The following is a 16,585-nucleotide window of genomic DNA, read 5'->3' on the forward strand; positions in this document are numbered from 1 at the left end:
AAGAGTTGGAATAAAAAGAGTAGTCTTGACAAATATATTGATCTACCAAATAGCATACATAATCAATAAAAAAAGTCAAGATTTATTACGACAACGACAGTCTATTCAATTTTCATTTGAGAGGCAATCTAATCAACTCAAGTATGGATATTGGATTCACTTAAGTGCTTCGGTTGATGTAATAAGACTTCTCATAACTCAAAAATTTGCATTTCGAGGTCATGATGAATCTAAATCATCACTTAATAGGGGTAACTTTCTTGAAATTCTCTCATGGTATGCAAACAAATGTGATAAAATTTGTGATTATGTACTGACCATGCTCCTCAAAATGATCAAATGACTTCTTCAAAGATTCAAAAAGATATTGTGAGTGCATATAAAATAAAGAACATTAAAGTTATTCTTGATGAATTAAATGGTTACTTTGCCTTGCTAGTTGATAAATCCTTTGATGTGTCACGCAAGGAGAAAATGGCTATTGTATTTCGATATATTGATAGAAAGGGATTTGTGATGGAGCGACTTATTGACATTGTTCATGTTCAAGATACTAGTGCTTTATCTCTAAAGGAGGCAATTGTTAATTTACTTGCTCAACATTCTTTGAGTCCATCAAGTGTGCGTGGACAATGTTATGATGGGGCAAGAAATATGCAAGGTGAGATCAATGGCCTTAAAATGATGATTAGGCGAGAAAGTAGATTGACTCATTCCATCGATTTTTTTGCTTATCAACTTCAACTAACTCTTGTTGGGGTCTCTAAAAAGTGTGTTGAAGTGGGAAAACTTGTAGTATTGGTCTCAAATATTTTAAATATATTGGGATCATCTTTTAAACGTATGGATGAATTACGTGATTCTCAAAAAGAAATAATTAAAGAGGCATTAGATATGGGTGAACTTACAACCGGTAGGGACTTGAATCAACAACTTGGTCTTTCAGTAGCTTGTGACACTCGTTGAGGATCTCATTATAAATCCTTTAATAATTTTATTATTATGTTTGGCTCTATTCTTGATGTTCTTGAGTCACTTGCTCTTGATGCACAAAATTTGGATAAAAGAGCTAAGGCAATGGGACATCTCGAAGCTTGCCGAACATATGAGGTTGCTTTCATGTTGCATTTGATGAGAGATGTCTTAGAAATTATAAATGATCTTAATAAATTCTTACAAAAAAAGGAGCAAGATATTGCAAATGTCATGCTACTTGTTGAAGTAACAAAGAGAAGGTTGCAAATTTTAAGGGATGATGAATGAGACTCTCTTATTGCTAAGGTATCTACATTTTGTATCCAACATGATGTTTTGATACCTAACTTTGAGGATCCATATATTAGCTCTTTAAGATCACGATGAAATATTGCTAACTATACAATCCCACATCATTATCGTGTTGAAGTGTTTTCCAATATTATTGATTGGCAACTTTAAGAACTTAATAATCATTTTGATGAGGTGACTACCGATTTTCTCCATGGAATTTCTTGCTTGAATCCAATTAACTCATTTTCAAATTTTAACATCAAAAAAGTAATGAGAATGACGGAATTATATCCAAATGACTTTGATGAATCTAATATGAGTGCTCTTAAGAATCAACTTGCAAGTTATATTGTTGATGTTCGTGATGTTGATGAAAGGTTCTCCGATATAAATGGGCTTTGTGATCTTTCCAAAATATTAGTTCAGGCAAAGAAACATTTTACTTGTCCTTTGGTATTCCGTTTAGTAAAATTTGCTCTACTTCTATCAGTTGCCACTGCCTCCGTTGAAAGAGTTTTTTCGGCAATGAAGTTTATCAAGAATGACTTGCAGAGCTAAATGAGTGATGATTTTTTAGTGTTTGTTTGGTGCCTTATTTAGAAAAAGATTTATTTGATAGTATTTCTAATGATGCTATTATTAAGACATTTCAAGATATGAAACCTCATAGAATACAATTGTAATAGTGTATGTGGTTGAATTTCAATTGTAAAACAATGTTTTGATAGGCTTATTTGTACGTTTGGTTTCTGAAACCCCCTTCAAGGTGGTGTAATTATCACTATGATTTGTAATACATATCAAGATATAATAATTTATATTGTTCAGGGTGTTTTTGTATTATTTTGAAGCCATTTTATGTCATTTTATTGTGGAGGAAGAGTGCTTTTATTTTGAGATGGTGTTTATTTTAAGTCTTTTTAAATGTAAAAGTTTATGTTTGCTCTCCATTTGCACTTTCAGGAGCTAAAGAGAATTCAAAAAAAACTGAAAAACTTGTAGAAAGACCCCTACTTCTTGCAAAATAGGTATATTTGATCCGACCTATTTATTTATGGATATGATTAGCCTATTTAATTTTTTTGAACCCCTTTCATAAAATTCCTGGTTCTGCCACTGTCGTTCACCGTGTTGCGGCTTGGCTCTAGTTCGGATCGTGATAACCGTATTGTTTGGTACTCACTCCCTTGCTTCTACACTTGTGTAGGTTATGAGCTTAGATCATCGTGATTACTCCTTCTTCTCTTTTACGTTCGACGCTTATTGTGGAGATTTGTGAGTTAGCTACTTATCATCTTGGCATATACCTGTTACTTATTTATTATGTTCTTGTTCTGTTCTAGAAACAATGATATTGAGACTTGTAGTTCTTTCGAATTTATTGTATTACATTAGATGCTTGTACATGTGACAACAAAATTTTGGGGGTTATTTTTGAGGTATGTTATGTTATTCGTGTTATTGAAACTATATCAAACTTTCATTTTGTTTTACTTCTCTATTTCTTATTTTCGTTAGGTTTTAGGCTGATTTGTCTTGGTGGGATAAGACAAGTGCCATCACGTCCAATTTTTGAGTCGTGACACATAAATCCAAGAACCTAAAGGGTCTTTAAGGGCAGTAATACAATTGCATCTTCTACAATCTATAATGCTATTTTGGAAATATCTAGAGTTTAAATCTCCTTCAGCCAATTCAATACTCCTCTGCAAGTTGGTTAAGCTCGGGGGATAACTGTCTCTCCAAGTATACACTCTTAGGATAGTTGAACGAGGATTGAATACCTTGTAGATGAGCTAATAAATGCCTCTTCTGGTTAAAAAAGTTACCAAAGTGAAACATGTTAAAAATAGAAATTTCATGCTTAAAATAAGAAATAGCTCTAAGGAAAACATGGTCACTAATAACCTACGAGTTTACTATAAGTTTTGTAATGTCCGGATGAGTACACTTTATTGGTTCTAGTCTAAAGGCCTATGTGTGCTAGGTTAGAAGCCATCTAAATTGAGTAATGGAGGACAATGGTCCAAGTGTGTTCGAGGTAAATGGCTAATCAAAGCCTCATGGAACAAATCTAACCTTCCGACACTTGCCACAAATCTATCCAAGCGTTCTAAAATAAGGTTGTTGAACCCATACTTGTTTTAGACCAAGTATATCTACTCGCAGAAAACCCTAAATCCATAAGATTGCAATGACTAATACAATTGACGAACTTATCCATTCTATTATTATTAATGAGCCTTTTGCCAAAATTTTCAAAAGCATAAGTAATCTGATTAAAATCCCCACCCATGACCCAAGGTCCATTATGTATTAAATGTCATGACCTAACCCCGTAGGCCGCGACTGGGGTCCGACTTGGATCCCCTTATGCGTATGTATCAGCTACCCTTAAGTTGAACCGTGTGTGATGTGATACTATACAAACCCTAATGGGTCAAAAACTTTTTTCAGGAACCTATAGCCTCATTCACCTGTATCATAACAGGAAAGGGCACGCGAGCCGACGAGGCTGCCATACCACGAAAACATTTGCAATACGTCGTATGAGCACAACTGAAACAAACTTACAAATAACCCACATACACATGTCTGCAGACCTCTAAGAGTAATAACTGTATCATATGGCGGGATAGGGCCCCCGCCGTACCCCTGAATAAATAAACATATACATTAATGACCAGCATCAACAGTAAGGCTCCGGAACAGCGGAGCATGTCCAACATAGCTGAGTTGAAACCCTAAGCTAGCGGATCTCCAACATGAACATCTGTACCTGCAGGTAAAAAATGCAGCCCCCCGGAGAACGGGGGGTCAGTACGACATATGTCCTGAGTATATAAAGCATAACATACCATAACTGAAACAACAACTGAAATGGGGATACAGAAAACATATATAACAGTTAATAGATTACTGTACCTGCAACATAAGACATGCAATCATACACCTTATCATACCCTGTACCTGGCCCTCTAGTGAACTCGGTATCATAATCGTTTCATCATAATCATGTGTCGTCATATCATCATGTATATTATTTTATCTTATCGTCGTATACGACATCATATCATCGTATACGGCATAATATCATATGTCATCATAGTATATCCGGTCCACTCTAGGGCTTGGGGTCATAAATGTATCTCTATATTTTCATATGCATGCCTACATAAAGTATCTGACCCTTTAGTGAGGGACTCGATGAAAGAGTAGTGTACATCTATAGCGTACCATTATCATACAATAAAATACGCCGAGGAACATTCGGCCCGATACATAATTTAAAACAATACCGAAGAACATACGACTCAATCCACATTTTCCATTATATCATCATATATATATCTGGCCTGGGACGCGGTGACGAGCATCATCACATACGACATCATCGTATGCTTCACTTCATCGTATATGACACCTCATCCTTGTATACTTCTACATATATATAGCCGACTCGGGACTCGGTGAACGAATAGTAAAACTAGGCATGACTGCATTCCCGGCCCTCTTATGGGACTCGAAAGAAGATAGGTTACAGGGTGCTCGAGTAGAGTAGTGAGAAACTATATGTAACTAAGTCATCATTTGAGACTCAATGAAATAGTCAAGTGAATCGTCACCTGAATATCAGAGTAGTAATCGTCTTAAGTATCTTCTAAACATCGTTACGGAGCATATCAACTGGAGTTTTAGGAATCGTAGACGTGAATCGATACAAGGTTAAATAGCTTATGGAAGTAGAGACATTTGTCATCGTAGAGACTTTAGGAATAGGAGCTGAAACATTCAAGTATTATTTAGCAGATAGGAGACTCGAGGGTAGTTCAATTATTTTAAGAATTCTAATACCAAGTAGTAAATAAAAGTCACAAGTTATACCTGGAGCTTATAACTGCAACTACCTCCACCTCATATCATATGCTATTACATTTATACTTAAGACCTTCCAAAAGAAAGAACAGACAGGCTCTACATATACTACTATTCATGATCTAGCAGCCTTAAAAGGCAATAACTCAACTATTAAAGACGTCTTAACATCACAAAGTGAATAAAGTTTATGAATTACACCTGGAGTTTCACGAGTGGAATTATCCTCACATTTCATATACAAACCATTCATAACTTATACCTTAGACATGCCAAAAGAAAAGAAGAATAGCTCTACATACCTGTTATGGGTTAGTCGCATCCAGACTCGCTTCGGTACTCCTTTAACCTATTTAACACGGAAGTAATACTAAGGTTAGTAACTTTTGACTTTTCAGTTCCTAAATCCACAACCAAACACCCATAGGAATCAATTCCTTATTCTCCCTTCTCGACTAGTCTCGACTAGTCTTTAACTAGTTAAGGAGTTAACGGAAATCGGACAGCACCTCCTCTATAATGTGCCCTATCCGAATTACCAATTATATCTCTAATACCTACATCCAACCAACAATATAACCAGCAGCTCATATATATATAAAACATGGCAACATTATACAATACAACCTCCGAACAACTCGCTCGAAATTATGATATCCAAAATAGGGTTTCTAGTTTCTATTTTGCGAAACCTTTAACCGTACGAAACAGAGGGGCGTGTGGTTACAAACAGAAGCTCCCCCACCTATTTTAGGATACATTTAGGCCCTGCAACACACACCACACAACCAGCAGCAGCCTCCACAGACACAACGCCTCATTTTGACTACAATTTAACTATGACGACTTTAATTTTGATTGTTTCTATCGTCGAGCATTTCTACGACCTTTTTTTATACTTCCAGCAGTATACAAGGTATATAATACACTACATAACAACCCCATAAACTTCAAATTATAATGGAATACCTTACCTTTCCCTAAATTGGCCAAAACTCGCCAAAACCCGCCTCGGAAAATCTCTTGATGTGCTGAAATGGAGTGGACTGGTTGCTGTACGTTTGTTGCTGCTCCAAAACTTAACTTTACATTATTAACACCCTCATAACATGTCCAAACCCTTAATAACACGTGGGAGAAGAGAATCCAGCCATAGCTTATCAAATGGCTTTCCAAACATGCTGAAAATTAACTTTGGAACCTCCTTGACGCGGCTGAAATGTTGTGGCTGCTTGTTACTCATTTTTGCTGCCCCAAATAGGATTTTTATGTTGTTAAAACTGTTATATCACTGTAGGATACCTTAAATAATTAATTTATGTAGCGAAATCAGAACGTACCTATTTTTTTCTCCTAATCGTCCTCTTTTTCTCTCTAGACTTAGGGTTTTGCTTCCTTTGCTTTGGCTGATTTTTTTGGATCAGAACTGAAGCTATTAGTCATATATATATGTATTTAGGTGGTCCTAGGGGGTGACACGTGTCATCCCCTAAGGGGGACACGTGTCCAGCCCCTATTGAGCCACGAATCCATGCCATCAAGGAGGGGCTGCCACGTGTCCTTGTGGGCCCCACCTCCCAAGTAAGTGGGTCACCTACTTGACCCTAAGTAGGTGGGTCACCTGCTTGCTTGAGGTGCTTCCACGTGTAGCTCCTCCATTGGCTGCCACGTGTCGTCTTTTCCCCTTTTTCGTGGGTTCGTAATCTCGTCTTATTTTAAGAACCCGTGTAATCCATACTACGTAAGCTTGATATGTCTTTAAGTAACTCAAGTGTATAGGACTTCTAAATTAGTAGCTTACGTAGGTAAATCAAGTCCTACGATTCATTTCTTGGCCTCCAATTCCTTCCGGATTCTTATGACTTTATTTCCAATCTTCCCTACTATGGGGTATCACATTCTCCTTTACTTAGCGTCGTTTGATAGTGTCGTAGCTTATACGGCTCACATGATAATGTCTAAAGAACTTAAGAGACATTCTGAACTCGAGAGTGTGGGGTGTAACATCAAATTTATAGGAACTTGGCAATATGGTGGAATTACTTAGTGGATTTTGTGTTCTAGAGTGAACACATGTCATTCATTGTTGCAGTAAATTTATTTCTCTGATAGTTTCATATCTTTTTTGCTAGGTTTTCTTCCTTTTTATTAAACTATTCTTTAATTTGATGGTAATATATTCTTTTCAAGGTCATTTTTTTAATTTAATTTGTAAGTTGTCATAAGAAATTATTTTTTTAAATTTAATATAGCTAAAATTAATTTATAAATTCAAATGCAATAAAATTTCAATACTTATCAGAATTAATAAAATAAAAAATTCTCAAAAAGGAAAAGAAAAAAAAAAGGAATTGTGACGCTAGATACTAACAAAAAATCCAATTGCTAAATGCCACAAATTTTTCAAAAATAGTGAAGACATCGACATATAAATGTGATATAAGATTTTGGAAGATACTGCGATTATTAACAATTAAATAAACTGGAGTACTACTTGTTAATTCAACTACCCCCAACCCCATGTCGACCGGTGACCCAATCCCTTGTTGCATTTGAGTTAGTCAATTTGACGCGTAAGGAGACCTGGACCAATGTTAAATGACAAAATTACACATTGACTGTTTCCGCAATTTGATTAGAAAATGGGTAACTCTGTCTAGTAAAAAAGAAGATGCTCTATTTGGGAAAAAAATCTTTATATAGAGAGCCAGCAAAGAGTGGGGTAGAAGAAAGAAAAGAAAAAAAAAACGGCTTTCTTGTAATATTGTTTACAACTGCTATCCTAATTAACTAGTTAACCAAACCCTTCACCACAATAACTGCTCTCTGGCAATTTTGTCTCCTTTCTATTTACTTTATAATATTTTGAAATCATAACCAATATTATTTTCTGGGTTTCTGCGATTTCAAGGGTCTGAAAAACCTAGGTTTGTTTGTGTTGAAAAATCTTTATTTATATACAATTGTTAGAGTGAAAGTTGATTTGAATTTTGATCTGTAAATCAAAAAGGTTATATAAACACTAGAAATCCACATAAGGTGTAAGATGTGGGGTATTTCTAGATGTTGTGAGAAAATTTACACGGTTGCAGAAGGGGGATCTGGTTATTATTCCAAGAAGAAGGATGATTTATGTAATGAGGTAAATTTTCCATCGATTTTTCTTTGGTTGTTCAAATCCTTTGTTTTTCTTTGTAAATTTGCATATACTTCTCTATAATCTGGATACATGCTATCTTGATTAGACAGGAAGGCAGAAGCTTTTCAAGTATTTTGGGGGTTTATATTCTGGACCCTTATGGAAATTTATAATTTTTAATTAATTTTCTGGCCATTGGAAACATAAATCAAATTGACGTATGATCTGATTCTAGATTTTATGATCAGTAATTTTCTGGTTTGCTTTTCTTTTTCCTATTTTTAATACACCCAACATAGTTTTTAAAAATTAGTTTCACAGTAAAACAAGGGTTCTTTGGAAGAGGGGTTGCTTTCCAATTTATTCTTGTTCATAGTTATTTACTTGTATTTTAAACGAAAGTGACTTTGCACCAAGTATTATTTTCTTTTGGTTGAAACATGTTCTTCTTTTAAGCAGTATGCGTCACTGATCTTGAAACGGGATGTTAAGAAAAAATCAATTAAAGTTTTTGAAAAATCCCGTTCCGTCTTTTCTGATTCTCTGTATTGCTATTGCTATTCAGTTTGAGTATATGTAACAGTATACATTAAGTATTTCATTTTGCTTTGTGATTTAAGTCCTATTGCTTGTACTTGATATTTGTTAATTCTTTTTTGAAAACTTTCTTTTGCAGTTCTGCAGATTTTACCTAATAAGAGAGATTGTAATAATGCATGTTATTATATATTGTGTATTTCTTAGTTTATCTCTAACAGTAGATTCTGTTGAATGCAGGAAACTGGACGAGCCTTGAGCATGTCAAGACTAAAATGTATTTTGCGTGGCTTGGATCTTAAAACATATATCTTTCTCTTTGTGTTGATACCAACTTGTGTCTGGGGTATATACGTCCATGGGCAGAAAATCACCTACTTTTTACGGCCTTTATGGGAAAAACCACCAAAACCATTTAATGAAATGCCTCACTATTATCATGAGAATGTCTCAATGGAGAATCTCTGTAAACTTCATGGCTGGGGAATCCGTGAGTACCCAAGGCGTGTCTTTGATGCTGTGTTGTTCAATAATGAGGTTGACATGCTTACCATACGGTGGAAGGAGTTATACCCTTATATTACAGAGTTTGTTCTACTTGAATCAAATTCAACGTTCACTGGATTGCCAAAGCCTTCTTACTTTGCTAATCACAGAGGAGAGTTTGAATTCGTTGAGTCAAGATTGACATATGGACAAATTCCTGGGAGATTTAAAAGAGGAGAAAACCCTTTTGTTGAGGAGGCTTATCAGAGGCTTGCATTGGATTATCTTCTCAAACAAGCAGGTATTCAGGATGATGACTTGTTGATAATGTCCGATGTTGATGAGATACCTAGTAGACATACCATCAATCTCTTGAGGTGGTGTGATGATGTACCTTCAGTTCTTCATCTTCGATTGAAGAATTATCTTTACTCTTTTGAGTTTCTCGTAGATAATGATAGCTGGAGAGCTTCTGTGCATCGTTACCAATCAGGTAAGACAAGGTATGCTCATTACCGACAGTCGGACACCATCTTGGCAGACGCAGGGTGGCATTGTAGCTTTTGTTTCCGCCGCATAAGTGAATTTATATTTAAGATGAAAGCCTACAGCCATTTTGACAGGGTCAGATTTTCTCATTTTCTGAACCCTAAGAGAGTCCAAAGGGTTATCTGTAATGGGGATGATTTATTTGATATGCTACCAGAGGAGTATACATTCAGGGAAATCATTGGTAAAATGGGACCAATTCCACACTCTTATTCAGCTGTTCACCTACCGGCTTATCTTTTGGAAAACGCAGACAAGTATAAGTTTCTTTTGCCGGGTAATTGCTTGAGAGAAAGTGGGTGATGTAGCAGGGTTTTCTTATATTTTCTTTTGGTGTATGTCGAGGACGCAGCTCGTTGTTGCTCCTTACATATCAAATGACAATCCTGTGGAATGTCCATGAATTGCTATCACCGTAGAAACTTTTGGAATGTTTGGATGAATACATCGGATTTTGAGAAGTCAGAGGATTTTTGTATATAGCTTCTTAGATATTGGTTTTCTAAGGACAAATGGGGGGAGTTTGCTGTTGCAGAACTGCTATTTGTTCGAAATATGTGCATGGACTCTGTATGTCGTGGTATATCAATTCCTGATTATGCTCCCAGATAACATTTACATTTGTGGACTTTCCTCATGTTGGAAAATTTCGGACCAGTACTAATTTATTCACATTTCTTGTGTTCCTTATTCTTCTGACCTTGTATTTTTATATCACCAAGTGTTTAGACCAGAAATCTGTCCCTTTGTTTATTGATTAGATTGATTTAACCAGCTTTCTAGTATGCATCGAGTTGTTATTTTTAATCTAAGATGGTGATTATTTCAGCATGTTTATATACACTTCCATTCTCTTAGTATGCGTCTCCTTGTCTTGAATATTTAACAAAAAAAAAGTATCTTCTTAAGTGTGTGCTGTTTGCTGAAGAATTTCTAAACGTTAGATGTGCTATCAATGACTGCTGCCACAAAGAACTGCACATGGCATCGTTTCTAGGTGCAGTGGAAGAATGTCGTTTTAACAGAGATTGAGTGCATGAAGCAAGATGGTAGGTCATGATTCCCCCCCACCCCAACCGCCACCCCCACCCCCACTCCCATCCCCCTTGCTTTTACAGTTGTGTGTGTATGAAACACATTGATCCATATGTTCTAGATTCGCATATCGTAGGCTCACAAAGGGGTTACTCTTTACCAATAACTTTTCCATTCTACGGTATGCGACTGAATCAGTTTAAAGATGATGCATTTTGTCAAATTCCTGAGTGGTGATACTTGATAGGTCATTATATATATATATATATACCCTCAATCATTTCCTTCTATTCATATTCCTAATGTAGTTTTTCTGGCTGGCGGTAGTTTGCTAGCCTTCTAAATAAAATTATTTTGCGACTTTGATCGGCAACACATAAAGTCACAAATCAATGAAGTGTGTATTAATCAGAAATAGCTAAGATAGTTCTAATAACATGTGTAAGGCGTAGGCATTATTGTTAACTTCTTGTTATTGAGGCAGGGATGATGATAATGAACCCGCAACTAGTTTATGAGGTCATGATTTCAAGTCAATCTTTAGAGATTGTATGACAATTATTGACTAATGAATTTTTATAAAATTATTTTGTATTTGAACTTTGTAATCGTAAATATTTATATATAAAAGGTACATGGAAATATGTGATTTATCAATGTATTGTCTTAGAATATTTCAATATCTTGTGTATGAATTATGGTTTGCTTATTTAATAAGGTTGTATAAATTGATGAAATTTTCATAGTTTTTACTAGTAAGATTTTCATGTTTTAGAGGAAAAAAAATATAACTTAAAAAATTCAAATTGCATGTCTAAACATAATTTTTAATTCAAATTAATTTAATTTCAAATTATGATCTCTTATCTCATGTTGAAACGGTCCAACTATATTTTTGTTGTGGACGTGCTGATTTATGTGCTTCCGTTGAGAGAGTCAAATAGGAGGAGTAGACTTCTTGAAACTCTAGGACACAAAAAATTGTAGAAGGCATCTAATCGTTGCTCTGTCACGGCATTATTTTATTCAGAGGTTAGGCTGGCTCTAAGAAGAATTATGTAAACGTGACCTTCTATTATTTGGTCTATTAAATTCAAATGTTCGAATCCTCTAACATCTCTCTAAAGAACAAAGCTCTCTACTAAGGCACTATTGTCATCAAGACGAATATGGGGTGGGACCCACCTCCGGATCTCGAAAAATTTCGTTCAAAAGATAGAAACGAAGATAACGACGACACGAATGCAACGCAAGTCGTAGCATCGGAAAATTCCACCCGTAGCCCCTCCAAAGTGCAAAATCAGTCGGCGATCACTGTAGCACTGTCGGAGGAGCAAATTGCCTGGGTTCATCGCATCAATGATTTGGAGAAAGCTGGGCTGATTCGAATCGAACAAAAAATTGGGGAATCATCAGCATTGCAAGAACTACACAATATGCAAAAATCAGATCATTTGAACCATCCAATGTCGAGATATTCACTGGCGGCTGATGGAGGAGTCGCGACTGGTCCGCCGCCGGTGCGAGCAAGTTCCGGCGACATTCGAAGGGCGCTCAACCCAGGGGTTTGTTCCCCACATCCAAGAGCCTCTCCTCACCAAGTATCAGACCAAATGGCCGGAGAAATAGTGAAGGAGCAAGTCGCCGGAGAAGCTGCCGGAGCTCCGGCAACTTTTTCAGTCGAAAACCAATGCCAACATGGGCGCTCCAATGCACTGATCAATCCTCACCAGGTAAGAACTCTCGAATCTTCACACACCAATTCGAATTTCCAAAAAGCTGCTACCGGTTCAAAAAATGAAGAACAATTGGAAAACCAAATTCGAGCTTCCAATTCAGGTAATTCAATCAGTTTTGGTTTATTTGAGATGCAAAATATGATTCCTCATCCCCCAAACACTATAGAAGAAATTCAATGCCCTTCGATTAGCACAAATATGCATAGGCAGCAGAGCTACTGTCCAAGTGGGCTCGCCGGAGCTCCAGCGACCCAATCAGTGCAAATCCAACGCCAAAATCTTCCCAAGAGTGTTGTGCAGACATCCAGTAAAGGTACATACTTCGAATCATCACCTACAAGTCAAAATTCAAAAAGTCGTCAAGACGCTCCTCAAGGTGATGTGCCCAGTTCTGCTGCAATTCAAGCTGAAATGAATACACTGTCTCTTAATCGATGTTTGCAACCTGAGCAAATCAATCAACCAAATGATGATATGCACCTAATTGATAATGCAAAGTTGATGGATCAATGTTCCAAGATTGATAGAAATACTTCAGGAGCTCCACAACAATGTAACAGTATGAATCCTGCAGAACCACAAGGTAAGTTTTTTGAACCCTTAAACCAATCTTCATTACCTCATACTAATTATGCTAACCTTGATGATCAAATACATGCTAAGACTGCTGAATCACTTCTTGTTAATCCTAATGGTAAAAATGTTGAAACTGGTAATGTCCATGGCATGCTGAAATCCATTGGAACTCACTTGCAATCCAATGCAAATGAGAACCATGGTGCTGTGATAAAACCTTCAATGCAGGGGATGGAATGTCATCCTGGAAATGGTGCTGGCAATATCCTTAATGCAACTAAGCAAAAAGAACCTGTTGTAGCTAATGTTATGCAGAACAAAGGTACCAACATTCCCAAAACAAATACCAACCTGACAACAGCCCCTACAAGGAACTCTCTAAACCAGCAAAATTTCCCCAAAATATCTAGTAATTTTGATAGGACTAATCAAAATCACCAAGCTCCTAAGTTAGAGTACAACCAACCCCAACCAAAGGAACACAACCTAGCTGCCAACCATCAACAAACAGGTGGTCACACCAACCAAAATGCTCAGAAGCCTCAGTTCCCTAGCAGAAAAGAATAGGTACCTCAGCCTGCCCCTTATACTGTAACTCAAACCTTTGCTGCTAAATTGAGAATCAATCAAGCAAGAACTGAGACCCCTGTAGAATTATCTACACCTATATACACCACTAGACAAGGTCTTCCTGCAGTGCTATATGACAACAATGATTTTATGGTCAAATTAGCTGAAAAATGTAAATTTACTCTAGTGGGTAAATTCTCCAATACTATGCCTAAAATAGAGCTTATCAGGAAAAGCTTCATCCTCCAAACTCAACTTGTAGGAGGAGTTAAGATTGCCCACTTTAATGCTAGGCATGTGTACATAGACCTGGATAATGAAATGGACTACACCACAGTGTGGACCAAACAGAGAATGCTAATTGAGGGACAAAGTATGAGAATACAGACCTGGACACCAACATTCAGGCCTGAGGAAGAGACTCCTATTGTGCCAATTTGGGTGACCCTTCCTGAGCTCCCCTGGCATTGCTACACTAAGGAGTTTGTGACTACTTTGCTTGCTCCTGTTGGCAAAGTATTATTCATGGATGCAGCATCCATTCAGAAGACTAGAGGGAGCACTGCCAAGGTGAGAGTTCAGGTTGACCTCACTAAGGAGAGACCCTCTCATGTGTGGCTTGGCCATGATAAAAAGGATCTCAACATAGGAAGATGGAAAATTCTCCAATATGAGAATGTCCCAGAATACTGTATGTACTGTAAACACCAGGGACATATGCAGCATGCTTGTAATATTAAGAGGAGGGATGATGAACAACAGAGAAGAAAGGATGAAGAAGCTGCTAAAAAGAGCAAGACCAGGGAGAACAGAAATGGAAATGACCAAGAGGACCCACAAACTTCTGGTGTGCAGAAAAGGAACTACACCTCACCAACTGAAGTTCCAACCCAAACACAGACCATGAATGATAATACAAATGAGAATGAATGGCAAATTCAGAAGAAGAAACAACACAAGGGACAAAGCCATCATCAACAAAACAATGTGAATAGGCCTATTCCACCACAGAACTACAGCAACAAAGATCAATTACAGCAGAAAAACACAAGTGCAGGTAAGTCTCCTAATCCTATTTCCAATTCCAATATTTATGTTGATCTTGTTACACAAGATCACACCACTAACCAAGATGCAGGGGAACCAGTAAACACAAGGAACTCCAAGAAAAGGAGTTTACCAACATGGCAAGAAAAAACCAAAGAACAAAGACATGAGATTATCTCAGTGTCCCCACAGACTCCAATTCCTCATGTAGACTGCACAGGTACTGCCTCACCAGGTGATAATTATGTAAACACACAAGCAAGAAGTGCAGGTATTGACTTGATACTCCCAATACCCCAGAATCCCCCAAAATATAATAATACTACTGCTGCTGACATAGTAGTTGCTGGAGGAATGGCTGGAGGAGTACAGGAGAACCTCACTAACTTGCAGGAAGGGGCAACCAAAGGGGGTGGGAGACTGTCTCATGTTTTGCATGAGAACCCAAGCACTGACCCTAGGTGTGACTATAGAGCTCCTGCTACCCAGTACAACAATCTCAGCACAGCAGTCCTCCTCTCACAAACACTCAAACAGATGATCAGAATGCTAACAAGGATCACATTGGTACTGATGCAATCCAATTGCCAACACTCAAAGGCTCTATGGCCAAAGATATGGGGGCAGTAGCAAGTACAAGTATCACAGGTTTTGATGGAAAAAAGCATAACATGAGCAAGAAGAGAAGGGATGCAATTAAAAAAAAAAGAACTGTTGAAAAAGACTCTTCTGTCAAGGAACAAATATCCCATTGTATCCTCACAACTACCCCCCATTCAGTAAGGCCTATTCCTGAGACAACTACTGAACATCTTTAGCCCAACTTCAACACTGAGGTTGATGAATATGCAGTGTGTGTATCTGAGAATGAAGAGGACAGTGACTATCAACCAATGACTGACTCTGACTCTGAGGATGCTGTGAGTGAATAATTCATTAAGGCTTTCAGCCCATCCAGGGACAAGGTGTATGAGGATGAGGTCCAACTGGTTGCTAAGTCCCAGGGATCATCTGATGAACATAGGGTCACTCATTCTGAAGATGTGGAAGACCATGACCATGGGGAAGAGGCACAAAAAGAAGATCACCTGGAGGCATTCAGATCTACAATGACAGCTGTATTGCAGAAGGAAAGTCAGCAAGACAAGGAAAAGAAGGAGCCACCCTCTAAAAGTAAGCAGACAAAGAAGAAGACTAAACAAAGTATCATCAGCAGTTTTGCTAATGTTGTTGTCAACAGCAACATCAACACTATGTCCAAAACTCAAAAACCCTGATGATTAGTACAATCTGCTGGAATGCTAGGAGTATTGATACTCAGGGGACCCTTGATAGGTTACAAAGGTTGAAAGACTTTCATAAGCTGTCTATCATAGCAGTACTGGAACCTTTTTCCAACAAATCTCAAATTCAGTTCCACAGAATTCAGCTAGGTATGGATAATGTTATGTCCAACTCCAATAGCAAAATCTGGTTATTCTGGAACAAAGACATTGCCTGCAACATTTTGGACCAGGATGAGCAGCAGATCACTTGTGAGATCAATCATGTGGCTTGTCCTAATAGCTACCTCATCACCTTTGTCTATGCAAAGTGCAAGGATTACATGAGAAGAGACTTATGGGACAAGATATTGCAGTTCTCCAGTAAGGAGAAGCCTTGGTGCACCATTGGAGACTTCAATGTTATTACAGATGTTGAAGAAAAGATGGGGGGCCAGCCATATAATATGAACAAGAGCTTTGAGTTTATTAGTGTGATA

At 37.4% G+C, this 16,585-nt stretch overlaps 2 protein-coding genes across 2 annotated transcripts; both read left to right on the top strand.

The window, feature by feature from the left end:
- The first annotated feature begins 339 nt into the window (after positions 1–339).
- Positions 340–966, top strand: LOC129893194 (uncharacterized). The gene has a single exon (XM_055968686.1). It carries the CDS (start codon positions 340–342, stop codon positions 964–966), a length of 627 nt encoding a protein of 208 aa, XP_055824661.1.
- Positions 967–7,841: 6,875 nt separating this feature from the next.
- On the top strand, positions 7,842–10,713 carry LOC129886126 (uncharacterized). Its single transcript, XM_055960712.1, has 2 exons — positions 7,842–8,287; positions 9,062–10,713. Exons 1-2 carry the CDS (start codon positions 8,192–8,194, stop codon positions 10,157–10,159), a joined length of 1,194 nt encoding a protein of 397 aa, XP_055816687.1. The 5' UTR covers positions 7,842–8,191; the 3' UTR covers positions 10,160–10,713.
- Positions 10,714–16,585: the final 5,872 nt, after the last annotated feature.

The sequence above is a fragment of the Solanum dulcamara genome, chromosome 1 (assembly GCF_947179165.1).
Source record: "Solanum dulcamara chromosome 1, daSolDulc1.2, whole genome shotgun sequence".
NCBI lineage: Eukaryota > Viridiplantae > Streptophyta > Magnoliopsida > Solanales > Solanaceae > Solanum > Solanum dulcamara.